Raw genomic sequence first — 26,776 nt, forward strand, 5'->3', positions numbered from 1 at the left:
AAAAATAAAAATAAAAAAGTAATTAGTGCTCTGGAAAATGAAACAAAAAAAAGAGAGATAGAGAAAAGACCCTTCAAATGTAGTGCTGTTGGGTTGGGTTTCAATTTTGAGTGTTCAGATTTATTTGATCCTTTCGCGAGGCGTGAAAGATGAAACAGCGCGGCGTTATTCGATCATTTGGAAGGCGCACCAACTTGCGGCTTATTTGCAGTCCGACCCGCTTTGCCTCCTGCTCCAGGTAGCACATCCGATCGAGAAGGACCACATTTTCGCAGATTTTCTGTGCAAAGAAGTGTGATTGTATTAATTGAAGGAAACTCTTCGAACCATTTTTCCCAACCTACCTGTAGGCACATTTGCAAACACTCGACATATTCCGCCAGTCTGGGTCCATCAGATCCGTACCGGTCCAGCAGCGCGGTCAGCTTCTTCCGATGATGCACCGCCCAGGGCTGCTCTTGTGCCGTTCCACCCTCCCCAGCTTTTCGCAGCGTGAACTGTTGCAACACATTGTCCACCGTCGTTTGCTCCGGAATTTGCTTCAACTTGCCAACGCGCACCGATTCGCCCCCTCCAGAATGGCATCGATCAAACCCCGACGGAACATGGTACGACCGTGCTGTTGATGCTGCTCGACGGTGAGACTTTGCCAGCGTGCGGTCGTTTGTTGACAAGCGAGTCGCAAGAAAGATTTGCAAACTAGAGCCCGACTGCCATCAGCAACCATGCAGCGCAGTTCATCGCAGAGGGGAAAGTTTTTAAATCCAATTTCCCCATTCGGAGCGGAGGTTTCTTCGGGGAGCGTCTTCATCAGATGGTAGCAGCATGGCATGATGGTAATACTGCTACACCAGCCGCACTGCAGAAAACATTGGATGGCCGTAATGGACAGGTCGGCACATGCATGCAGACCCATTACGGCAGCACGGACGGTACTGGCTTTTGGTGCATTGAATCGGTTCGCCAATTCACGCTCGATTGAGGCAAAAGAATCATTCGTTATGAAATGCTGTATAAACTGCAGATCTTGCGTTGCGTCGGGAGTTTTATTGCACTGTTCGATTAAGGCAGCATTTCCATCGATTCCGAGCACTTTCACATCGAATAGCTCGTTGACGCGCTTTGTCAGTAGACCCTAAAAAGTACTTTTTCAGCTAAACATGTTGTGCGAGTCAATCATAATCATAGCTTCTTACCACACCACACCCGAAATCTACGTATACTTTCGGTGGGTCTTTTGAAACACATCGCAGCGATGCGATAAAACTGCTTAAGTTCGTCACTTCGTAGTGTTTCTTCTCGTTGTTAGTTATCCGTGGCTTTTCTCCGCGTTCGACAAACTCCTCGTACTCAACCTGAAGGGCTCGAACTTGTGACAAAAACTCTCGAAATGAACTGCACCAGCTATCCTGCGAAGATGACACAAATTTGCTCAAATTACAATCCTACGAGATAATCTTTACTGTTGCAACTCTTACCTTATGCAATCCCAATGGTATCTGGTTGAACTCTGCGTTAGAGAGTGTGTCCAGATCGACAATCCATTCACGAGGCAACGCTTCCAGAACACCGGACCGAATGAACTTGGTGTTGTTGTAACGGAAAATCCAACTGTACTGCTCCAGAAACGGAATGGCCGCGGCAAAGTATGTCCGATAGTCGAAGGGAATCGTTTCAGAGAATAGAAACATTGCTTGTATTGCTACTTCGATACACGTAACTGGCGCTTTGTTGAATTTGTAGAATAACTTCCACGCATTTAGCCGGCATTTGGGCTAGCGATCGAGGCCTGTTCTATGAGTATGCTGTGTTCCTGTTTTCCGAGAGCAACATATGTGTTTGTTTACATTCTGGCCAGCATGACAGATCTCGGTAAAATTACCCTCAATGTACCGGTAATTGAAGGGTTATTTTATTATCGATGAACATTCTTCAATTTATCAGATTTTATAGTGGTTCATAAATTTTGTTCCTAATAATTTGTTCTAAATAGGGCAATTGAAAATTGAAACATCAAATACATCGACAATTTTTTATTTAAAGGCCGGGGGACATTGTCCGTACTCGCTAGTGTAATTTCGATTTTCACTAGCGCATCTGGCGACGGCTGACCGAAGCATTTTGCCAAACAATTTGGAGCCGCTTCAGAAAATATGTTAATTTTCCATGTTTTTTACTTAACTCGGAGGAGAAAAGTTTTGTAAAACGTAGATACACATGTCTTGCACGCATTGCATCCATTTTTGCAATGGGAAACGATGGAAAAACTACTTAATTTTGAGATCCGGCATGACCATTCCCTGGATGACCAAAAATAGCTTCCACCAGTCGCCGCCAGATGCGCTAGTGAAAATCAAAATTACGCTTGCGAGTACGATCAATGTAGCCCGGCCTTAAAAATCCTATCTGTTGCATGGCAAAAGATACAATACAAAGTACGCAGCCCACGTTAAAGCGTTAGCACCATCTGGTGGTGAGACGCGGAACCAAGTTATGCCGAAGAGAGCAGCACCCGTCAAACAAAAATGGACAGGTAGAGTAATTTTTGTTCGTATTCATCCAATTACAATACAAATGATTTTCCGATGCGGAACGAGAGCTACATTTAACTCTATATGACAATTACTACCTAGAATTAAAATCCTAATTTGAATATTGTTTCATTTATGTGTTCCCATGAAGAATTTGTTTACATTGCATTCACAATGTCGTAAAACAATACCTTTCAAAACTTCCACCAGTTATCCAGGTGAAATTTTTCGGGGATAATGAATACAAACTCATGCCATCTCTTTCTATTCTTCAGCCCTACTCTCTCACACGCATCGATGAACTTTTACACATCTCTTTGTTCATTGTGCTAGATTTGAAGGGTTTTAAACTGATAGATAACGAATCAAATGGTAATGGTGTTTGTGCCATGGTTGACATGAGTTTAATTTCTATTTTTATTGTTTTCATTGATGATTTAAAATCTTATTTTATTTTTAAAACATCCAGCTCCAATAACTTCAGACCCTTTTACTAATTGTTAGGAATGTGTGTTTTATATCCAATTTGTTATTTTTATTGTTTTATTTCTTTTAATTTATTTAGTATCAGTACCCTTTCATACAAGAAAATCAGTAAATAGCACAATAATGAATAATAATATGGCAAAGTAATTTGAAGTAGAACTAGGGTAACTGTACCAGTTTTCGGCAGGCTAGTGCAGCAGTTTCACAAAAATTGCTCACACATCAATATTTTTCATTATTTTTCTTGAAAGTGTTGTTATTCTGGTTGACAAACTATCATAGTATGTTACAATATTTTTTATTTGCCGGTTCAAAGCCCTTTTTCATAAATATTCGTGAAAATGCAAACATTGATTTTGCTCCTATTTTCGGCAGTTTGTTCCTATTTTCGGCAGGCTGTGTTCCTATTTTCGGCAGCGCGAATACGGGTCAGAAAATGTTTGTATCAATGTGAATATGTACAAAAAATGTTTAAAGCAATTTAACACTCTTAGTTTCCTAATATTGGTGTTAAAAAGCACTTTAATTATTAATTTTATGTTGCTTATTTTGGCCCGTTTTGACAGCCATTTTGATGCGACGTTTGAACAGAGCAGCCATTGACAGTTTGATGGTTATAGCGTACGGTGCGAACTGGCTTACAAATATTTATTTTTCTCTTAAGTTAGTGCATTGTTTGTCGTAAAATTGGTGATATTTGGTTCAAGAAAGGTCATATTATGTGTCGACATACGCAGTGTAGTGTTCTGATCAATTTTAAAAGGAATACTCAGCCAAATACAAAGTGTGTTATTGTTTCGAGTTTCGGCAGGAGCCCACAACATTGAGCTGTCAAAAATGAACATTTACTGTGTACCTATTTTCGGCAGCATTTAAAGTGAAAAATAACCTGTTTATCGTGATTTTAAAATTCCGAACAAGTTAGAATAAATTAAATAAGCATAAAATCTTTAATATACACCACTTTTTCATTGTTTTACTGTTCTGATTCTCTTAATCAAAAAACCTGCCGAACGATTGGCTGACAGCAAAGCTGCCGAAAAAAAGCACAATTTATTTGATATTTTGGAAAATACGTAATGAAATGGTGTGAAACTTCGTATGTGAATATCAAATAAGTACACCTTCACTACAAAATTGTATTTTGTGAAATTTTTTACTGCATTTGTGCAGAATTTCACGTTTTTAGCTACCCTGCCGAAAATAGGTACACTGCCGAAAACTGGTACAGTTACCCTAGTGATGTGGTTGGTAGCATCAAGGATGAAGCATGATGATGGATTGGAACATGAGGGGAGAGAGTGAATCCGAATGTTCATTTCTATTTTTAGCTCTTTTTTGCATGGGTTCATCCTTCACGTGTGTTTACTATCCCCGAAAATGATCTGTATTTCGTTGGTCTTTTCGGGGATAATTCGTCGGGAGCTTGGGAAGAGTGAGAAAGCACGATGGACAAGGATTGTTATTACGGGTTTTTGCGAAGTGTTGACAGCACCGAAAATACCCAAACAACACATCAAACCTTCAGATTGTAAACAAAGTGTCCGGTGCACCGTTGTTCGCTAGTCCTGCTTTACAGCACCAATCTGGCCGCGATGGATGATATCGAAAGCATTTCGGACTCTTCGGACGATAACGATAACGTCGATCGGTCGGTTTTCACCGAAACACTCGAAGAATGCGCACAGAAAAGCGCCAACAGTAGTAACGCCGTATCGTCCACTGCCGGCGAAGCACAGCCGGACACGGTACCAAACACGGCACGCAGAAGAAGCATCGTGAACCGCAACGACAATGGTAGCGAAAACAACAGTGACGGCAACGAAACCAATGGCACCAGGAGGGGCCGCTCGAAGCGCAACCAGCGGAACCGGCTGTTTGATGAAAACTCCAAATTCCTGGCCGACTTCGATCCGGTCACGTCGCAGCGAGAAAAGCGCAAGCTGGCGCGCAACATACGCGCGGCGTCGAAAAAGCTCGGCCTGTACGACGACAAGGGTGTGCTGCGCAGCAACGGCGTCGACATGTGCGACTGTCTCGAGCTGAGCTGCCCCGGGTGCCACATGCCCTGCCCGGACTGTGGCAGTGGCAAGTGCGGGAAGGTGTGCCGCAAGAACCGGAAATGGATGTACGACGAGATCACGATGGACGCGAAGGATGTGGTGAAAGTGAATCCGTACAGAAAGTAAACGTGCGCGCTGTGTCATTCTCTCTTTCTCTCGTGTGTAGAATTAATGATCTTTTATTTCCATCTTTCGTATGTTCCATATTTCGTATAGTTGTACATTAAGTAATAAACGTTACAATAAACGGGCTATCCTCTCGACATTATGTCCTCATTGTCGTCTTTTCCTATAATCTGCTCCTTGCCCTTTGTGGCCAGGAGTGCTTGGCTACGTATAAAGTATACGGACAGGCAGACAGACACAGACATACACATCTGGGTTTTGAATACTGAGTAGTAGATAGTAGGAGCTATTCTGTAGAGTAGTAGGTAAGCCACCATCTTTGCCCCTCCATAATACGATCACAATTTACAAATGTTGTTTTTTTTTTTTAGTATTTTATTTCAATTTATGTACATCGATAAACAATAATCTATTGCTAGCAATTATTTTATCAAACAAACGAGCACGCGTACAGCTGGCAAATATCGTTAAGCTACTACTGCTACTGCCTTCCACTGCGACTACTACTACCGCACGAGCACGTGCACGAATCTTTGGTTTTTTCCTCTGTTGCGTATTACTTTACAACGGCACAGCAAATGTACAGCAGCACGAACGATCGTCGGTATGCATTGAAGAGTATGCGTTAAGCGTGAACTAGGTACAAAGGAGGACAGCGTGTGGCAGACACGAAATGCAACACTCAATGAACGATGGGCTAGGTTAGGGCTAGGCGCACATAGGTACATAGGTCTAGGTAGAGGGGCACGGTAACCAGTTAAAACAGTTCGATTAAGGATGTGCCCTAGATACAGAACTAGATACGGTACGGCAAATAGTGCGTGTAAAGAAGTAAGGGTTTTCTTTTGTGTGTTGCCCCTTGTTCCGGCACTTTGGTTGTAAAAGTACAACGGAAAGAAGGAAACCATCCTTCGTATAGGCATTGCTAGTATTTTCTCCTGGCTTACGCGCACCACATACAAACAGGGCGGGTCAGTTAAATCCGGACAGTTGGTTCATTGATTTAGCTACATGGTTGTGTGTGTTTGTGAGCGTATGTGAATGACACAATGAATATGATTACAAATATTGGCCATCGTTAGAGTACATCATAATAGAGTATATATTGAAGGATAAGTCCAGGACCATACAGTACCATGTTGTCTCACAAATACATGCATTATAAAATACATCCACAGTAAAACAATGTGTGTGCTCTATCAGTAAGGGTGTGGTTTTGTGCTCTTTTGTCTTGGTATGCGTTTGTATGTATGTATGTATGTATGTGTGATTTAATGTGTTAGTACAAACGTAAGTGTGCTGCTTGCGAGCTAGTACCGACACACGCCGCCGTCGTCGTCGTCGTAGTTGTAGCACGTGTTTTCTCGCTTTGTTTTGGTTTAAACTCTTACTAGTGCCCCGTTTGGTCCGAATGTTTGTGTTTTCTTTGCAGGCATAAGTACCATTAATTACAAGTCTTTTTTTTTGTTCTACTAACATGTTCGACTATTCGACTCCTTCCGTTAGCGGTAATGGTTATTTATAATTGAAATTCCTTTACTGTTGCATTTTTACAGCAGCGCAAAACTGAAGATGTACGATGTACGGTAATAAATAGAACATATCCTCTTTCTATCTTGCTTACTAACTAATGTAAAGCTTTCACTTAATATTTATGTTTAAAAAATACTTTCAAATCACTGATCGAAACGATAAATAGGGTTGCAAAATTAATTGAATATAAACACGTACCTTAACATCGGAAGATATTTTTGCAACATATCTTATATAAATAGTATAGCATATAGATTTAACTTACGATTGCTACTTATAGGAAACGATAACGATTATGATTTACGGTAAGTTTGTAACTATCCTACACTCTCTCTCTCTCTCTCTCTCTCTCTCTCTCTCTCTCTCTCTCTCTCTGTACACATTAATATTACCTTTACTCTCTTCCCTTAGAAACTATGGTCAGATCCGTACTTAAGTTAACACAAACTGGCGATAGTTTTTAAAATATCCTCTCTATACAGCCGACACCGGCAGCACCGGTCATCAAATTCTCTTCGCTTTGGTTCGTGTTGCTCATTACTAACTGTAGTATTGTATAAAAACAGCTTTAGGCCTCAAACTACTCTGCTCGCCCCGGACCATCCCACCAATGCTGGCCAATCCGTCGGGGAAGGTGTGTGTGTGTGTGTGTCTGTTTTGTGTGGGTCTGTCACGTGTGCACAACGTGTGGTTGAAACAATGTCACCACCTTCCCGGGGGGTATGGCACAGGTGTGGCGTCTGGCCGTTGGGTCATTTGTTTAAAAGTATGTTGCGTCTGGGAACGGGGCGGTTCATGGAGCGTAACCAGCCAGCCAGCACCAACCGAAGAATTAAGGTTCCGTATTTGTTGTCTAGCTTATCGGCAGACGCGCGCCATTGACTAGTATGAAACATGTACATAATTCTGAGTTTCTTCTTGGCTATCTAAACATTTGACATTACGTCTTCTCTACCGTCTGGTTGATGTCTACAAGAGTTTTTAGTATTTCTAATTCGTTTTTTTTTACTTGCACTACGGCATTCGATAGAATCTAACCTCCTGCTCTATGAACTATTTGCAATCATCTTCTTAAGCTACTTTAGAATTTGAGTGGTTTATTATCATTATATATCGTTACACATATCATTCGTACTATCGCGCGTGGTAATCGGCTTTTATACGGCTTAAGCCTACTTTCTTATCCGCACTCTCCCTGTGTCAGAAGAGTGCCTGTGTTCAATGGCCTGCCTTCCCCGGTACGCAATTAAATTGTGCTCGGGGACAACGCCGCGTCTCCGCTCTGACTGTGTGTTTCCACCTGTGTTTTGATTAATCGTTTAATCGTAGTTTCCTTTGTTAACTGCTACTGTGGTGTTTGTTTTGTTTTTTCTCTCTTTTAAAGAAGTAAAAACAAAAAATAAAAACGTTTCCAACTAAATTGAAGATGCAGCGCATGTTTTAATTTTTTTGTGCGCTGATGTTTGCGGCGAATGCGTTGTGAATCTTGAACTAAATTACATGTTGTACGCTTGTTTAAGTTTCACTGGGTTTTTTTTTTTGGTTATCTTTCACCCCTAAATTTTACACCTATTCATACATACACACCATACAAATACAGAAAACACGATGGCAGAGTATTGCGGTGCGGTATATGAGATTCTTTACACGCGCGCACAGACACATACACAGGCCTTATTTGAAACGGTTCCGTTAATGTAGTCGTTAGTTTGCGAATGCAATTGCAAACAATATCTTACAACTTGAAGGCTAAGTTTGCCCGACAGTTTCATACATTTTCTATTTACAAACCTTTCCCTTGTGCTTTAGTTTTGTGTTTTGTAGTCGCTTTTACTTTTTTTAAAGTGAGATTAAACGAGCCTGTTTCTCACTACCGTAGTCCATCTTTTTCGATTAGTATGTGCACTTGCTAGTAATTAATTAAAAACGTATATCCAATAGGTTAGAGCTCTAACTTCCTTTACACAGTTTACTTAGACGTTTCATTAGAAATACTTTATCCTGGATGAACTGGAATAGATGGATTTGGTCAGCTAGAGTACGCCAACAGAAACAATAAAAATCAAGAGAACCGATCAGGCTGCCAAATTGAAGAGCATTCTTCCATTCTGCGAGACAGATATTGGGTATGTACAGGAGGTACTATTAAAAAATGGTAACGACTTTTCCTTTTCCTGTCCAAAGATATGTATACGGTGTTGGTCGAAGAGAGATAGAGAGGTAATATATGCTATATCATGAACCGAGAAAATGATTTCTTCCTACGTTGTGCGTACTCCTGCCATAACTCCATCCATTCTACCGAGCTCAATCCCACAGGACCGTAAACGATTCCCTCTGTATTTAAAGCACATGAACCAGTCACATAGCGCAGCGAGGTCGAACATTACTTTCTGTCGCATTTAGTTTAGTATTGGTTTTTATTTTCTGTGTGTGTAATTGTTTGTACGATAAGCGTACACCACGATATAGTATCGGGTGCGCCCTCATGTATCGGTATATGTATATGCTATAATAATATGAGTAAATATAATTGTAGTTGTTAGGTATATTATAGTAAAGGGGTTGTGTATATTCTCAACTAATACTTTGACTTGGACAAACACAGTACCACAGATCCACTTGATTCCATCGATGAGATTAGGAGCGTAAACTGGGTTGCTCGCGAGATGATACCATGCGCGTGCAATATAACAGCTAAGATGCTCGTGTGTTTGTGTGTGTAAGTGTATGAGTGTTCAACATTCCAAGTGAAGGTGAACTGTACGGCTACACGATGAACGATGATAACGTATAACAGTTGGAAGGCTATCACACTATGAGTAACAACAGCTTCGAGTTCGTTTGACGAACAAGAGTAAAACATATAAACGGCCACAGCGATACATACGGGTACACATCGTTTACCACAGGCGCTTAGATGCTAAAAGTTATGGTAATAGTAAGGGTTGAAACAGATCATAGCTCTAGCGCAGCATCACGACTAGACTGGTAAGGATCTTGTGCTGCACCGCCAAGCATTGTGTGCGCAATGAGCTGTGTGTAGAGAGCGGCGTAGAGATGAGATGGAGATGATACGAACAGCAGCTTCCAATGATCGACACCTCTTTTTGATTACCTCAGACTACTTCCAGGCGGGTCGTGAACCATGCACCTCCTCCGGGGGATAATGTTTTGATTAGTTCCTCAACAATTTTGTACTAGACATTGGTCGCGGTTAGTATGTGTTGTGTTTGGAGGGTTTTGTAAACGATAATGAGCTCGAAAAGACCCTAACTCGGTCGCTCGCGTGAATGATTTGTTGGGATGGTATTATTTAAAAAAAGATTTTTCATGAAGAACCAGGCGCACCCACCGCGATACGTACTGGGTTGGATCAACACGCCGGGTGGTGTGGTTCACTAGATTAAAGCTATCAGTTTTCGTACTGTCCCCGTTGACCAATAATGTGCAGGCTGCTGGCGACAACAGTTGGCTGCCCGAGGTTGCAAGCGGTAAGGGCGCCGGTACGCATCTGTTGGACCCGCGCTCACTAGGCCTCAATCGGGACGGCGTCGCTGTTTGCCCTTCTCGTGAGTCATCTCTTCAGGAAGCTAAAGAAGCCGCTACCCTTCTCCGACCGGGGCGCCATCAGCATTGGCACTTGATTTTTGTGAGTGAGTTTAATCTGCCAAAAGAACGTCAACACGTAGAGGCGTTAGAGTGGATGTGGAGGCTTCGCGCATTGCTGCACTCACCGTACAAGGGCCCTGCATCCAGGGCTCACCGTCGATCTGCATCGGAAAGGTTTTCTTGGTGGTCATTATTACCTCGCTGCACTGGGCCAGCCGGCGGCCGGACGCACGCAGCCCGGTCCGCACCTGGCCCATGTGCAGGCAGTTCTCCAGCCCGATCACCTCTATCTTGCTATCTCCAATATCTGTGAGCGGACGGGAAAAAAACGGAAGAGAATTAATAAAGAACCGGACAGAATGGAAGTCATCCCACAACCAACCTTGTATGGCGATGGACAGATCGACCGAGTTGAAGCTGTTCGCCGACAGCTCTTTGTCGGAGTTTTTAAGCTTCTTGCGGAACGGGCCCTTGCGCATCCGCTTCTGGGACAGATGCTCGCCCCACAGATTGGAGCCACCGTGCGTGTAGGGGATGTTCAGCAACGCTATGCCCTGCAGCTGTGGACCGTTGGCCAACTCGAGCGAAACACCATCGCACTGGAGACGGGGAGAGAGAGAGAGAGAGATGGAAACAAAATCAGATGGAAATTAATGGCGGCAGACATTCTCAGCAAACGCCACACGCGCTTACCACAATCTCCAGGTACTCGTGCAGGTTCTTGCAGGAGGCGGCGAACGTTTCCGACGTGGCGTACTCAAAGTACCACAGCTTGTTCTTCATGCGGCTGTTGAATTTGTGCGGATTTTTCTCCCGCTCCAGGTGAAACTTTACGCAGATGGCAGCATCCTGATGCGTGCGTGGAGAGAAAAAACCAAAAATGATTGTGTTGAAGCGAAAAACGGCTCTTTTCATTGCGTGATAACACATTTCCACCCCGTAATAAGTGCTTTCCTTTTATGGAAGCAGTTATCTGCAACAGTTTCCAGCACATGCAAGATGGACAGTCGTCACGCGATCGGGATAGCATTGAATGGCTGCAGCAAACAGCAGAGCATTCGACAGATCGGATTTCATTGTTTTCGTGCTCGCCCTTCATTTAAAGTCTCCCATAATCTGGCCCTGGGATCTTTGCAGCACAAGCCCGTAATTAGCCGTCGTCTTGTGCATGTAGCGAATGGGGACAGCATCGGGACCGATCCGATTTGCCGTCGAGATAATTAGCTGATAGCAATATATCCCTCTGTTATACAATCCGATTCGTCCCGTGCCATCCCAAGGCAACGTGCCGTCGAATCGAATTCATTACCACAGCTCCGGTTAATCCGACCCACCGACCAGGGCCGGGTCGACCAAAAGCGAACTGGTTTTTAATCGTGAAATTAATGAAATTACATTTCACGTCCCTTCCGCCGGCACGGAGTCCGGTTTGGGTGTCCGGGAAACGACAATGCCGAGCAAGAAGACTAGGATGAAGGAGAAGGAAAAGGATACCTGAAGACAAAAAAGAAAAAAAAACACTTTGCTACGGGAACGGTCCAACTAAATCCCTTTTTTTAATTTACCATCTCGCAGCCGATACTCTATACTCGTGCCTGGTCGGTCCAGCAATTGCCTAGCCGTCCCCGCGATTGCGTGTCCTTGCGCAAGAAACACGGCCAATTGGTGGCGGTGCTATAAATAAACCTGGTTGTAGTTACCGCGAACTCCTGGTCGAAGCTGTCCCGGGGGTTTACGTGCGAATGGTAGCGTGCGGCAAGCAACGGGCGAACAACGGGATGGACAATTTCAAATCATTTCAAGCTTCACTGGTAACGATTTACCAAGAAATAGGCAAACGAAAGGGCAAAAAACAGCGAAGCGAGCGATGGGGCCGCGCGTGGCTTAAGACATTTAACAGATTTTTATCGTCTCCCCCGCAAGACGCGAGACCACTTCGCTAGTGGGCACGAGGGGCCGTTGGGTAATTACCGTACCGGAACCAGTGAAGTATGCGGAAGCTTGAATTTTCCAACTGGGCAGCATATTTTTGCCGAGTGTCGGGAGTAGTTAATTTGCTGGTCTGAGTTGCCCAAGGTGGTTGCGTGTGTTTGGCACAGTTCCAGAGGTTTTTTTTCTCCTCCTATGTTCCTAACCAATGATCATGCCACTGATAATGCTTAGCCGCCAAGGTTGGCGGGGATACAGACAAAAGTTTCTATTGCTTCTATTCGATGGAGGAGGAGAGGCAGAAGACGAGAGCTGAAAATATGGGGGAAATTTAAACCAAAACCACCAACACTGGACCGGAGCAGTGGTCGTATCTGGTTGTAATCCAAGCGAAGGACTTGGATGGGATTGTGGTTTTGTTTGTATGCTAATTTCTTCGCCATATCGCCGTACCATCATCGCCAAGTTCTCTCTCTCTCTCTCTCTCTCTTTCTCTTTGCAGTCAAACTCTGACGAATGGCTCACATAGAAGGGGGTAATAGATATCGGTAGTGGATTACAGAAATGTGTGGCATACCAAAAAAAAGAGCCTCCAAGCGCACGGAAGCATAGAACGGAATGAGAAATGGCATAGAACCAGAAGTTATTTATGCCATCAAATGTAGAATGTGCGCGCACAACATTCACACAAATTAACTGCCGCAGTCCAAAGTTTCGGTCGCTTATGCAACTTTCATGGGGCCCAGGGCCTTGAAGCGCCCGGTGTGGGTGCGTTGGAGACACGGGTTAAACTACGAGGCCGTTTGGGGGAATGAAAATTATGCTTTGAAGTTGCTAGGAGCTCGCGTTGGAACTGCGTGCTGTAGTAAAGTTCGTAGCCTGCCGTGCCATATTGACTGCCCGTAGCCCGTTGCTAAACCGACCTGCTGAGGCCGGCGAAATTGGTGCCCCAATCCCCCCTTTCATTTGAAGCACTGCCTGGGGCTGCCGTTATTTATGACCGCACGGTTGAACACTTTTTTCGGGGGGAAGGTGGAATATATTTTAATAATCCTTTTGCAGCGTTGCAAAATTCCAAAAAAGGCGCGTGGGGGGTGTTTTTTTAGGTTCCACGCTAGCACTCGCGCTGCTGGCGGAAGCAATAAATTGTGGCTCATGGTGGTCGTGGTTGAGAAAACCGCGGTCAAATAATATAAGCATTATCGGGTGTGTGGTGGTGCTGGAACAAATTGTTTCTGCTGCTGCTGCTGCCGGGAGAGTGCAACAGTTTTAAAGGAAGAGGAAAGGGGGTAGGCCAATACAAGCGCAAAGAGGGGGAGGTTTTAGGTGGTGAGCTTAGTTGGTGTCTAGGGTAGCTAAAATGGGGAAATATATTGCTCGAAGGCATGAACACCCAGGGCAAGCTTTGCGTGTGTTGCTGCTATGCTGCCGATAAAAGAGGAAGCAAATCGTATGACGAATAAATCCTCACCATATATGCGTTTCAATGAAGTTTTAAAAAGACCGGCAAATATATATAAATATCTTGATTTCTTATTCTTCTCCTTCTGGTTTGGGAAAAGCTACCATAGATGAGCGAAAAGCTGGTCTCAAAAAGCTGTCATTTATTTGCTTTGCCGTCTTGTGACTGGAATGTCTTAGTCATAATAAATTTGGTCATTACATAAAAGTATTTTGCGCGCATGAGGTAGTTCAGTGGCAAACATGAGCCTTGGCCCTAAAACGGAAACGTTCTTAGGTTGAACGAGTTGACAACTGTTACACAGAACCGATTCTTGAAGTAGCCGCTTACAAACTTACTGTTTCATGTACAAAATGTGTAAGAAAATTATGCTTTGAAGTACGAGCAAATTTCGTGGCAGTAGAGCTGAGGGCTTGCGGTTCCTGGATATAGATTTATTTGTAATTAAAAAAAAAGAAAGAAAGAAATCGCAGGAAATGCTTCAACTATTTAATTGATCTAAAATTAGGTCCGTATTTTATTTTATGTCTATGCTATGGTGCATTTTGCCGCTTGGTGTTTGTTTATTCTGTCCCTTTGTGGAGGTGCGTGTTGTCCTAATCAGACCCAAAATTTACTAACATTGTTTTTTTAGAAAATGATAAAAAGTTATGGTTGTGTTTAAGGCAAAAATAACAAAAGTTTTTATTTAACAGATTACTACATTGAACCTCAAAGAATCAACATGATTGATAATATCAACTGCTTGAAAATGTCATTGCAAATTACTCAATATTACTTATTTGGTCCATTTAATACCTAGAACCCCTACTTTCATTAAAAAAGATCTACAATCGATCCAATAGTATCCCGTCGTGTCACGAAAAGTCACCTTAGAGGCAAACGCCAGAATTTGCATCTACTAGATCAATGTTTGTGGAGCATGCAGTGTTTGTATTGCCATTTTCCAAAGCGTTTCTGAAACAAAACATTCTAGCATTGAAGTCGTACAACGTGTTTACAGCGCGTTAACTTTACCATAACATCATCATAAGCAAAACGTGTTTTGAATTCCTCACTCAAAAGAAAAGAACAGCGGCGCGTTGTGAACGAGTTTAAATCAATAGAGCCTCAGCTAAAGAGCTCTCGTTCCGTTTGTACTTCGAATAAAAACAGTCACACACACACACACTAAACAAACAAGCCAGTTGGCATTCCTTTGTGCCCGAGGAGTGTGTCGTGCCGAGAGCGGGAGCGTTGCAGCAGCAACAGCAGCAACCGTGGTGGTACCGCCTTTGACGGTTCCCATCATACAATATGCAACATAATTCTCACCATAAAGCATTCCGCCTTGATCCAGGGTGGCACACCTACCTCGGGGGCGAGACAGTGCGCTCGCACGGCGAATGGGAATGGGAACACACACACACACACTCATACATGCCAAATAAACATACTTCAAACATGTAAAGCACTGCCTCCCTTTTTCTTCTGCACTCGATTTTAGAGCAACGTTTGGTGGGTGTGCATGCTGCTAAGCTTATTGAATACTCCATAATAACATACACAGCACAAGGACACAGACACACAATACAAGCCACTATGCCTTACGGCACCGAATCCCGACAACAGCTGCATCCGGTAGTTTGAATAATTAAGAAACCTTTGCTCAACAAACCGACCACTTGAGGGTGAATGTAGAGCGTGTGGAGGGTGCTAATGTTACGGAGACTTAAACGAGATCTGGGCTTTAAAGTGAGAGACACAAGTTGGTACACGGACTACACACACACACCGCACTAATTACTGTTTAATTTCTGCAACGTTCGCGATAAAACACTTCCGCTTTCGCTTCCACCGCGTAAGCACAGGCACGGTGTGGTCCAGAACTGGGTCAACCGGAAAACGGAAGTGTAACTGTTATCGGAGCACTTTTCATAAGCTGAGGAAAGCGACAGAAAGCAAAACAACACAACATCGTACAGTGTACGGTGGGCTGCCTAAAAGTTTTTGCGGCACAACAAAAAAACGACAACAACAAGGCTCGCCCTTTTTTCCCCCCCGGTGAAATCGCCCCGACTTTAAGACCGCTGGACAAATTAGCCAGCTCGATAATGGAGGCTTGGGAGCCAAAGCAAGCTGTGTTTCCATCCAGTTGCAACGGGGCCAGTGCTCAACGAGCATCGTTAAAGCGTAAATAAAAGTTCAACAGCAATTCGCACTCGTTAGCGTAAATCTCGACCAGGGAGAGATACCGAGCGACCGAGTGCCGTGTCGTTGTAAGGCAAAAGTTTCAACAAATGCGTGCTGCGTATATAACGCACAATATTTTTGTTCCTTTTTTTCGAGTCCTTTCAGCAGCACACACCGCCGCCCGAAGGTTGCGATCGTACCCGTAAATGATTCCCCGTACATACTTCCCATTCCGTCCGGTTTTCCATCGCCACACGGCACTTCAAAAGGACAGCATTGACATTGGCCGCAATGTGCTTAGACGCCGTGACGACGTATGCCGTACAGATAATGGGCGCGGTGCTGTGGCGGTTTTATTTCTCGTCCATTTCCCCGCTCCCTTTTCACCACCCTCCTCGTCATACTTACCACACCGACGGAAAAGTAGTTATTGACAATGTTGTACGGCACGGTGAATTCCGATCCGACCTGCGGCTTTATCAACTTTGGTAGGTCGATAATTTTCTTCTCCGGTCTCGGTTTGTCCGTGGCGTTGCCGTTGCTGTGATGGTGTTGCTGCTGCTGCTGCTGCTGCTGATAGGAACTGTTCACGGTATCGTCCTCGGCACGTTGCGCTGCATCATCGTCGTTCGCACACGGGCCGTTATCGACCGGCGGCGCGCTACCATTAGTGCCGGTGTTAGCCGCCACGTCGTCGTCCTCGTCGACACCAGCGATCGACGACACTAGCGTCGTCGCACCGCCATTGGTCAGGGGCGGGTCCACCGCGCCTCTATTGGCATTCTCGGCAATGAAACCTTCCATTACGGTGGGTCCTACGGCACCACCCGCGAACGGTGTGGTCGGCGTCGGTGGGGGCGTAGCGGTCGTAGCGGCGACCCTCGCCGTGGCGGCAGCGTCCGGTCCGATGGCGAACCCATTATTGTCACTCACTGCGGCACGTTGCGTCGTACCGTTGGCGGTGGGCGGTGACGGTACGTCGGTCGCTCGGTTTGTACTATTTTCCTCCTCGTCGTACGCTTGGATCACAGATTTTTCCGCAATTATGCGATGCGAAAGCTCTATTACCTTCTGCACGTTCTCGGACAGTGTTACCTGTGAGTAAGGGACCGGGAAAACAGCAAAAAAAAAACAGTAAATACATAGAGGCCTCGGTACTCGGCGTAATAGGGCCCGCTGGACGCCTACACACTACCCACTTACCTTGTGGCCGGGCATGGTGGTGGCGGTTGGTGTTTCCTCCGCCGCCAGCGGATTGTTCTTGACCTCGATGCTCCACCGGTCCAGCATCACGACCGAGGCCCGGTTGATCTTGTCCAGTATTTTCGGAATGCTTTCGCCCTCGTAGCCGCCGCCCCAGCGCAGACAGCGCGCCAAATCGTTACCGGTGCCAAGCGGGATCACACCGATCGATGGTTGCGTCTGCAGCACGATGCTGTCCATCGCTTCCAGCACCCAGCCGACCGTGCCGTCGCCGCCACAGCAGATCACCTTAAAGTTCGGCACGTCCTTGAACATGGTGAGGCCCTCGAGCGGGCCGCCCTTCGACAGGTCGTACACCTGGCGCGGGTTGAGCAGGTATTGGAACTTGCGCAGGATCCGGTCGCCCTGCCGGCCGCCACTCTTCGGGTTGATAAAGACGAGCAGCGGGCACCAACTCGGGTCGCTGGTAATTTGAAAGTGTATTGTCGATGGTACGCTCTGGAAAAGGGAACGATGCCGACGATCGGGGAGAGAGGGCAACGAGAAGTAAAATGAGTAAAAACAGACCGATTGTCGTATAGCAGTAAAGCCAGTGCCTTTGAATATCCAATAAACGTCCACAGAATCAAGGAAGCAGCTTGATTGTTTTTCGAGCAGGGTTTAATTATTTAACGGTCCTTTACCGATATAAATTACATCCTTTTGAGGTGAGTGAATGGAATTGTGAGAGCAAACAAAATGAAACTGCAAACGATGCTACAGATCGAATCAAAACACCGTAACTAATTGAAAAAAACTCAATCTTCTCTTGAAGCTGGTTTCACGCTATACATTGAATTTGGATTAATGCTTTCCACACGCACACACACACACACACACACACACACCCACACGCAGATTCAATAAATTAATGGCAAACAATCCATCAGCTACACCGGAAGCAGACAAACGCTCCGCCATGAAGTGATTACCGATAGCGTACGGTTTTTTTTAAATTTCTTTCTTTCTGCACACCGTTTGCATGGCGGGATCCATGGGGTTTTGTTTTTATACATTCTTCCGTTTAATTTTACCGTCGCGTCGTTTGCGTTTCGGTCCCTTTTGTATCATGCGTCTACGTGTCATACACCAACGCAAGTGTGGCGACGGTCGTCCGGGGGTGTTGGTCCGTGTTGACGGGCACGAGATAAATGAGTTTTGCAGCCAGGCGGACTTACCTTTCCCTTGTTGGTGGTAAAATTGATCGATTTCTGCCGATCGAGCACGGCCGGACAGATGGCGGTCGGTGGCAGGACGAGGTTGGCAAACTCCCCGAGCGTACATTCCGCCTTCACCAGCGTGGCGCACTTGTTGTGGAGCTGTGCAAGTGATACAAACGGAATGACATTAACGGTTGGGCGCTACGGTTGGTTACGGTTAAGAGGGTGGGAAAAGGAAAAACTCGGTTGCTCGGTTCTGCTGGAACACTATTATGCTCTTTTCATTCGTTTCTATGCATTGCAAGCAAAATGAACACACACGAACTGTGGTAGGACATCATTGAACCGTGAACTTTGTATTTATTGTCATTTGAATGATTGGTAGTTTCTCTATGTTTTTACCAAGAACCAAAAGAAAGAAAGATATCACTGCTGAATGAGTAAAATAAATATAATGTCCGAATGTATCTAGTGAAGTCGAGTGCAATATTCAATAATAAATGCAATAGATTAAATTAAAGGTAAACATAATAAAAAACGGTTTGATAAAATAATAAATAAGTTACAAATTTACGGAACACAATATACAATCACTTAAAAGTACGTAACAGTATTCCCATCTGTACCACGTGCACTACCAGGCGTCTCCATCATTACTGACGACGAGTTAATTGCCTGACAATTTCAATCCGTGTACAATCAGTTCCGAAAAAAGAATAAGATTTAATTAAACACATGTAAATCAAGGCACCTTGTGCGAACGGGGTGCCGGCAACATGAAAAGAGCGTGTAAATCCAGGCACGGCCGAACCCCAGAGGTTCCGAGCCGAACCAACTTGCAACAAACGCATTCCATCCACTACCAGCGCTCGGGAATGTTGCTACACTCACCATCATGCGACACCAGCGGCAGGTCAGCCCGGTAATTCCGTTGTACGCTTTGATTCGCTTGCGGCATTTCGAGCAGCGCCCGTAACAGTTCCCCTCGACCCAGTGGTGCTGGAACGTGGCGGTGGCCTTCGACTTTTTCGACTTCACATAGGTGGCGATGCAGGACGCCGGTGCCCGCTGGACGCAACGCTCGTGCACGGTGTACTTGCAGACTGTTGGCAACATGTACCAGTAGTGAAGAAGAGACAAAAAAGTAATGCAAAAAATATGATAAAAGATTAGTTTGACTTGCAAATGTCGGTAGAAATGTGTGAGCGAAGAAGTGGATTGGCGGTAGGATACTTACGCACACAGCAGAGACCCTTCTTGCCCAGCCCGACGAGCATGTTGAGGCACATATTGCAGTAGGCAGGTTTGCTGAAATGTTTTAACCGCCACACATGGTAACCATCCTCCTTGAGCGTGTTGTCGACGCCTGGTACGCGGCACACACGCGTTTCCCGTTTGCAGAGGAACAGAATGGAAATGGAAACAGGGGAGAGAAAAAAGGAAAAGTTAAATTGATCGCACGTAACGCTCTCGTGCAAAAGGATTTATGTGTCCGGCGAGATTCCGTGCAGTTTGTCGTGAGCCATCAATTACCGGGAATTAGCCATCGGAAAAGCGTCCGGAGGGATTCCCGCGAAAAACTCAAGCTTCGACTACGCGTGTGTGTGTGTGTGTGTGTGTGCAGTTCCTCTGATGTTCCATAGTGCGTGGGTATGCGATTGGATCCTGTCCTGGTGTTTCACCGTTTTGACAAAAACTGTTCTCCACACCACACGGTGCAATCGCTAAGCGTTTCGCATCAAGCTAACCCACGTCCCGGCCATGCCCGCAAGGCGTAAAACATATCAGGACGGTGGGGGTAAAAAATGCCATCGGAACGAGAGCCATTGGTATTATCGGGTAACGTGTAAGATTGATGCCAGTTGGAAATAAGGCTCCGGGCGAACGCGAGGAATACTAATGACCAGCGCTAGCCTGGAGGGACCATTCCATTTCTCGCGCGCGTTAGACAGATGCACAAACATTCCCTCACTGGTGGGAGAAGGAAAAGAGAAGATTTCATGGGAAATAGGTGCGATGTCCGTTGCCTATTCTGCAACATGCACAATGGCTGACAGCTACGACCGATGCAACGCATTGCGGAAAGGCTTCAAGGCATTCGTGGCTCATACGTGTGGTGCAGGATGGGAAAATGGTCGCTGCCATGATGGATTCAGTAGAATTCTAATTTAGCTTCAACCATTAGGCTTTTGTTCCATATGGTGCTTCTCTTATGCACTGGAGGCGATGATGCTGCACGGGTAATTACTGGACAGTGTTTTGAACGATGAAGCTTTGATCTTCGAGGTACTGCCTGCTGCAATTGCTGTAATTGAGTTAATAATAACGAATGTAAGCTCAAACGGCAAAATAGCTCATCAAGTTGCGCTAAAACGCTAGTTCTACCGTTGTATTTACTCCAAACAGATGCTCTGTATTTAGAACTATAAAAGCCACAAGACTGTTAATTTTTTCCGATCAAAGAATGTCGTCATTTTTGGTCCTCTTTTTAATTCCCAATAAGTAATGTTTGGCAGTTTCACATTTCCTTATGCTAACAGCACACTCCAAACCATCATTTTACCGCTCACAGCTCAATCAGCATCTTATCAATCTTGTTTGACGAAGTGTCCGCAATAAATGTCATCCATAACAATCGACATCGTTCAAATCTCACGCTCCGCCCAAATGGACTGGTCGAATTTGATGGTGACGCTCGAAATCTCCCCGCGCTTGTTTACGTGACCGGCATCAACGACGAATCGGAATCGGAAACGGGATTGACCGAAACCACTCAATCGGCTTTCGAATTCGACCCACAAGGCCGCAAGGCAAAATAACTCGTATAGTATAAAATTAATTTCAATATCAGTCCTCTGACCGTGTCCCCTGATGAGCTCCCCCCCCTACAACTCAATCGCATGGATTGTGTCCGATAAGCGTACCGCAAGGCACAAAAATAGATTCACATCCGTCTCTGTCACTGGGCGAATCGAGTGGGTGGCTTAGCAGTTACCGGCACTTCGTCGCATGATGGATGCGTTTCAGTGCTCAGTCCGCCTCTCCCCCTAGGACAGGGTTGGTAAATGTTCATTGACCCGATTTTTCACTGGAACTGGAACTACTTTTCTCCACTCTTTTGTGCCGAGATGTTTACGGATGCGTCTCCGACGATGCTCCGAGAGCAAACCCCCTTGCCACACTTCACTGTTCTTTTATGCTGCGATCGTATCGATTTACACACTCCCACACCCGTCGATGCCACTGCTGCCATCGCCCAGCGACGCTGGCAATGCTACAATCGTATTAATCGAGTTCAAAAGCTCATTGTGCCAAAGTGGCAAAGAGCATTCTATGCTCCTCTTCCCTTAAAGCCCGGGTTTCAGGTGACGGACGCAACACCGAACACCCTGTGTGCTGGATAAGATGACAGTGTGTTTGCTTTTTGCGTGCTGATTGATGACGTTCCGTGGTCGAGGGTGAAGCAACTGTTAGCTTAGCGGTCTGCCGATTGCATTACAGCACCATTTGGAGGGGCGAGTGGGCATTGCAGCGGGAGGCACATTGGGAGTGGCGTTTAAGCATTAGCGGTTAGATCGGTTGAACGAATTGATCCCCTGGGTCGATGAGGAGCTCAGCTCAGCGGCGCAAGTGTGCTCGAGCACTTCACGTCGTCGACTTTTATCAGCAAAAAACGACTTTATCCTGCTGTTGCGGAGGAGTTGTTGAGGTCCTGTCGATGCGGATGCGTAGTGGATTAGTCTCCAGAGGTTCTGACAAAGTCCTCCCAAAAACCCACCCCCTGCCCGGGCCGTTGGGAAACCCCCTGCTGGTTGCCAGCGTTCCGTCCACGTGTACTTGTGCACGTACACGGGAAAGCTCTCGGTATCGGTGTGCAACCGTCGGTGTGTGCATTGGTGGGAAATGTTGCAATTAAGTTAAGTGTAGATTAGTATCCGTCTGGTCACACGCGTTCAACACAGCCAAGTCACACTCTCTCTCTCTCTCTCTCACTCACCTACACACTTCCTTTCACTCGGTGGACGGTGGTGGCCTGGATAATTGATTGAATTATCCTCACTCAAGGGTACGGATTTACTTCACACACACACATACAGGCACACATCGCCAGGAGCGCTAGGTGAACCCATCCTAAGGCTACAAGTGCATCGTTAAAGTTGATGTTTCCACCGTTTTGCACACATTATCAGCAGGCCCCGTCTCTTAATTGGATCGGTCCCGAGGGGGGTTTTGCTGATAAATGCGTCACTTATCGACACATCCTCGTGTCACCAGTTCCCATATCGTCGTCCGGACTGGTTTGGCTGTAGAGTTAGCAGCAAAAAAGAAAACGGGTGGAATGATGTTTTTTTTAGAATTAATGACTCAATTCCTCCTAACCGAGGTGTGCTGATTTTTCCACGGCAAAATTGCTATCCTCACCGGAAAGGTTTCTGAAGGCAGCCTTTTAATCATCTTAATTGCTTCGCCTCATAAACAGCTTACATTTCCAGATAGTTTTTTGCGCGGTGCGCGGCTTCTAAGAACGGCTTGTAAAATGTTAATGCCACTCATGGATGGAGAGCAGCACGAAAGCGGCGGCACCAGACATATCAAAACGCCTGATTCTGCCAAATCTCTACATAGCGAGGGGTGCAAAGATGTAGCAAAACATCATCCAAGAACAAGTGGGAGAATGGGAAACGGGAAAAGTCCCCCCCCCATCAAGCCACCTTTGCACCTTTTGCCGGCACTGCGTCCTGCACATCATTAAGTTCCTCGCGTTCGCATAATCTGCCCGCGGTGGTGAAAGCATAACAATTTTAATTGGACACCCGGTTCCGGCAAAACCGGTCGGCCTGGGCGATTCGCATTCGCCTCATTTGCCGGCCGATTTGCGCATTAGCCTTCTGTGCCCCCTCCCGTGCCGAAAAGGGAACCGAATGCCGATCCCGATGCCGATTGTCCCCAGTGGAACGGTTGTTTGTGCTGTAGACAGTGGCGGATTAAGGGTATCGGGGGCCCTAGGCGGAAAGACGAGTTGAGGTCCTGAAGGTCCTGGTAATGGAAAATGGGGGGGGTAAGCGGCAGTAAACTTGAGATGCCGTCGAGGGCCCTTATGATCATCAGTCACAGGCTCTAAAATTTTTGCTGGCGGGGGGGGGGGGGGGTGCTAATGATTGGCCAGCCTCGGGGCCCCAACGGCCATACTTCCGGGGCCCCTTGTCGCTAGTACTCTGTACTCTGTAGTACTCTGGCATACTATAGAAAGGCGATCTAAGGGGCCTAAATCGGCGGGGCCCCAGGCGACCGCCTAGTCCGCCTACCGTTAGATCCGCCACTGGCTGTAGAGGATGTTTTATAACACACACACACACACTTGAGCACACAAACACATACACACTTTTTCCCCACCATTGCTTGTTGTGTGCCTTTCAGTTTGTTCGCGTGCTTTTCGCGGAAAAGTCTTGCCTTTTGTGAAGTGTTCCGGGAAGTGCAGTGATATGGGCGCGCACAATATTGGGCTTACCGAGAAGTACTAGCAGCGGGATCGTTGTCAGGCCACCGCGCTGCCATTCCTCGAGCGAAACGCACCCATCGCCGTCGTAGTCGATCTCGGTCATCATGTCCTGGAGGATCTGTGGTATTTTGTGTTTTTTTTTTATAGGCATTTGGTTTTAGTTTTTCGTTCGGGCCCGCGTTGAAAACAGCATCCGGGGACCGGGGCGACACACAAAAGAGAAAGAAAGAAATGGAGTCAGTAAACAGTAGCAATCATCGAAGCTGTGAAGCGGGAAAGATGAAAAAGAAAAACTGGCGCACACAATTGCTGTTCTATTTATGAAACATCGTTAGGCAGGACCCGGTCAGCCTTAGCCTGGTAGCGGCTAGGATCCAGTGCGCCGATTGATGCGGCAAATGCCACGTGCACCACGAACGGTCAACATGCGCGTGCGGGCGGTACGTGCCACGGACAGAACGGAGCGTTCGATTTGTGTCGATACTTACCGGCCGTAGCTCGGACACGTCCCAGCCGAGGTATTCCGCGACCGACATCATCTGATTGACGATTGCATCCGTTTCGGTCGTATCGAGGACTCCGTTTCCGTCGGTATCGTACAGCCGGAACATGACTGTTGGGAAAGAGAGAGAGAGAGAGAGATAGAGGAGAGGAAGAAAACAGCGTGAGGTAAATGCGGGTGCAAATGCAAACGAATGCACAGAGTGGAAGGAACCAACGGAGGGCGGGGGGGATTCCAATGGTCGTGAGCAAAGATTAAAAGAAGGAAACGTTTCTTAGCTTAGGTCGACTGTTCTGAAGTGAAGCGTGTCTTTCTAGTTTAAAAAGGACTTAAGGTTCTTAAAGTAAACCAACCAATTGAGTGATGAAAAGCTTGTAGTTGTTGAGGGAAACAGTTTTTAATAGCAAGTTTACAAACAATAGATGCTTGTGTTGTTTAAAGCTCCCACACACGACTTAAGATACCTTTAATTGCTTATTATGAATAAAACTGAGCCCTTTTTGAACACTATTTCCATTTTAAAGCTTTACTCAATCCAGTTCAAATCCTAAAACACGAATAAAAAACTTTCTATCTAATGACAGACAATAGAAAACAATCAAATAGCTCTTCTCTTATCATAACTGCGGTGGAACACTTGGCAATCCAATGGTTTCTTTGTCTCAAAGCGCGTCCAAACTCCCCAGTGGAGCCTCTAGAGGATGGTTTTTGAGAAATTGAAACCATTTTGGAAATAACTTATCTACCCTAATGCGGCTCATTTTTCTTAAAAGCTTCGCCAACCTCCCGCCAGCATTCCTTATTGCACCCCATATCCGGCACAATTTGCACGACCAGCAAAAGAGCACAGCAGCAGGCCAAATCATCAAAACGCCCGCAAGCTCGCCGGCAAATCGGCGCACAAATCGTATCCCGAGTTGACCCTCCGGCTCTCCGAGGAGGGACTGCGGACGGTCTCATTACTACTGCTCCCTCTCCCCCATACCGCCCACACCAAACCAAAGCCAGCGGTGTGGGTGTGGATCACAGTGGCAAGCAAAACACAAAATACAAAAAACAAAAAACGAACAACCTTACTCGGTAAAAATACTTTGCTTTGCTGCTTTTGAGCGCCGCTGCTGGACTTTCTTGTTGGTGGTGGGTTCGTACGTCTATGTCCCAGGCAGCACACACATGATGGTTGCCATTTGATATGAATCGGAAATATGTCTATAAATAAATATTATGAGAAAGGCTTGGGGCACCGGGGACCTACCAGCTTGCCGCACGAACCGTTTCGAAACAGGATACGTTAAAGGGTTTTCCGTTTTCCGCCTTTGTGCGAGAGAAAGAGCAGCCGGAACCATCTTATGTGAAGCTCAGAGAATGGTGGTGATTTCCTGTGACCAAGAGGGAGGAAGCCTACCCGGCCTACCTTCCCGCAGCAGTTACCACGTAACACGGTTACGGTTTATCGGTAAGTCAATGGCATTTATCCTTCATGCCATGAGACGTCGCGTTAGACGCTTAGGAGAGCGTTCAAATGGAAAATTGATCGACCATGAGAGGCCTACTGGCCCGGCTCGAGAAGGAGAAGAAGGCGACGAAACCATTTGTCCCACCTTTGCACGGACTGCTCTCTGTTCCTGCTTCACTTGATTGAGGCATGCGTGTGTGTGTGTGTGTGTGTGGGATAAAGGCAAAAGCGATCATAAAACGTATCGGCTAAATTTAGTGCTGCCGTCGTAGTTCGATCGTTGGCATAAAAGCTCCGTGAGGAAGAGGCCGGAAGAGCGCTTGGGCAAACGTTGGAAAGATGACGATAATGACGTCCTTACGATTGGCAGGCACGGAAGGAAGGAAGGAAAGGAAGATGCTTTGACGTCTTCTCGTTTGATACCGAGCGTATCGGCCCATGTCTCCCGAATGAAACATTGGCTGATTAATCCGGAGCACCGTAGCGGTGCCTGATGCGTACACAAACTGCCCCATTTTATTTCGTGCTATGTTTGCTTTTGGAGCAGGAGAGTGAACAAAAACAAAAAAGTGTCCGAAAATCTTTTGGGGATCGAGGTGAAGATTGTCGCAGGTGAGACAGGAACGGAGAAGAGAACAACTCAATGTGTGTTTTAATGGTTCTATCGTCTTGGGCACTTTGATGCTTTTTATGCGGAAAACGACAATTATGGGTGTAGAGGTACACTTGAGGACATTGTTCACTAACATCCAATAAGTGAAGATTCAATAGGTGCTGTTACGGATATGGTTTAGCAATACCAAAGACCAAAGAGCAAGTACATCCAATAGATTAGGCAGAAGCAAAGGTCTTTGTTTGCTGTCTGCCTGCTCCTACTGCTCCGACTGCTGGTACTGATCAATAAATGTTAATTGAAAATTGTACAACCATACATTATGCATGCATGCAGCTGGCACTAATTACTAGACATGATAGACGCAAACCACATTCACTCTATACTGG

General features: G+C 45.8%; 2 protein-coding genes and 1 pseudogene across 3 annotated transcripts in view; 1 reads left to right on the forward strand and 2 right to left on the reverse strand.

Annotated features, from left to right (window-relative positions):
- Positions 1–93: 93 nt before the first annotated feature.
- On the reverse strand, positions 94–1,948 carry LOC120895911 (annotated as a pseudogene).
- A 2,592-nt stretch (positions 1,949–4,540) lies between these two features.
- LOC120893593 (ARL14 effector protein) lies at positions 4,541–5,348 on the forward strand. Its single transcript, XM_040295571.1, has one exon. It carries the CDS (start codon positions 4,613–4,615, stop codon positions 5,204–5,206), a length of 594 nt encoding a protein of 197 aa, XP_040151505.1. The 5' UTR covers positions 4,541–4,612; the 3' UTR covers positions 5,207–5,348.
- A 2,694-nt stretch (positions 5,349–8,042) lies between these two features.
- LOC120893592 (diacylglycerol kinase 1) overlaps positions 8,043–26,776 on the reverse strand; it is an 82,518-nt gene continuing 63,784 nt past the window's right edge. For both annotated transcript variants that reach the window (XM_040295569.1, XM_040295568.1), the window contains exons 9-19: positions 24,305–24,429; positions 23,826–23,934; positions 19,554–19,682; positions 19,208–19,419; positions 18,335–18,475; positions 17,118–17,615; positions 16,323–17,009; positions 11,045–11,200; positions 10,734–10,950; positions 10,477–10,658; positions 8,043–10,406 (exon numbers count right to left, since the gene is read on the reverse strand). In XM_040295569.1, coding sequence (XP_040151503.1) covers positions 10,317–10,406; positions 10,477–10,658; positions 10,734–10,950; positions 11,045–11,200; positions 16,323–17,009; positions 17,118–17,615; positions 18,335–18,475; positions 19,208–19,419; positions 19,554–19,682; positions 23,826–23,934; positions 24,305–24,429 — 2,546 coding nt within the window. In that variant the 3' untranslated portion in view covers positions 8,043–10,316. The remainder of the gene's footprint in view (positions 10,407–10,476; positions 10,659–10,733; positions 10,951–11,044; positions 11,201–16,322; positions 17,010–17,117; positions 17,616–18,334; positions 18,476–19,207; positions 19,420–19,553; positions 19,683–23,825; positions 23,935–24,304; positions 24,430–26,776) is intronic.

This window comes from Anopheles arabiensis, chromosome 2 (genome assembly GCF_016920715.1).
Source record: "Anopheles arabiensis isolate DONGOLA chromosome 2, AaraD3, whole genome shotgun sequence".
NCBI classification, from domain to species: Eukaryota; Metazoa; Arthropoda; class Insecta; order Diptera; family Culicidae; genus Anopheles; species Anopheles arabiensis.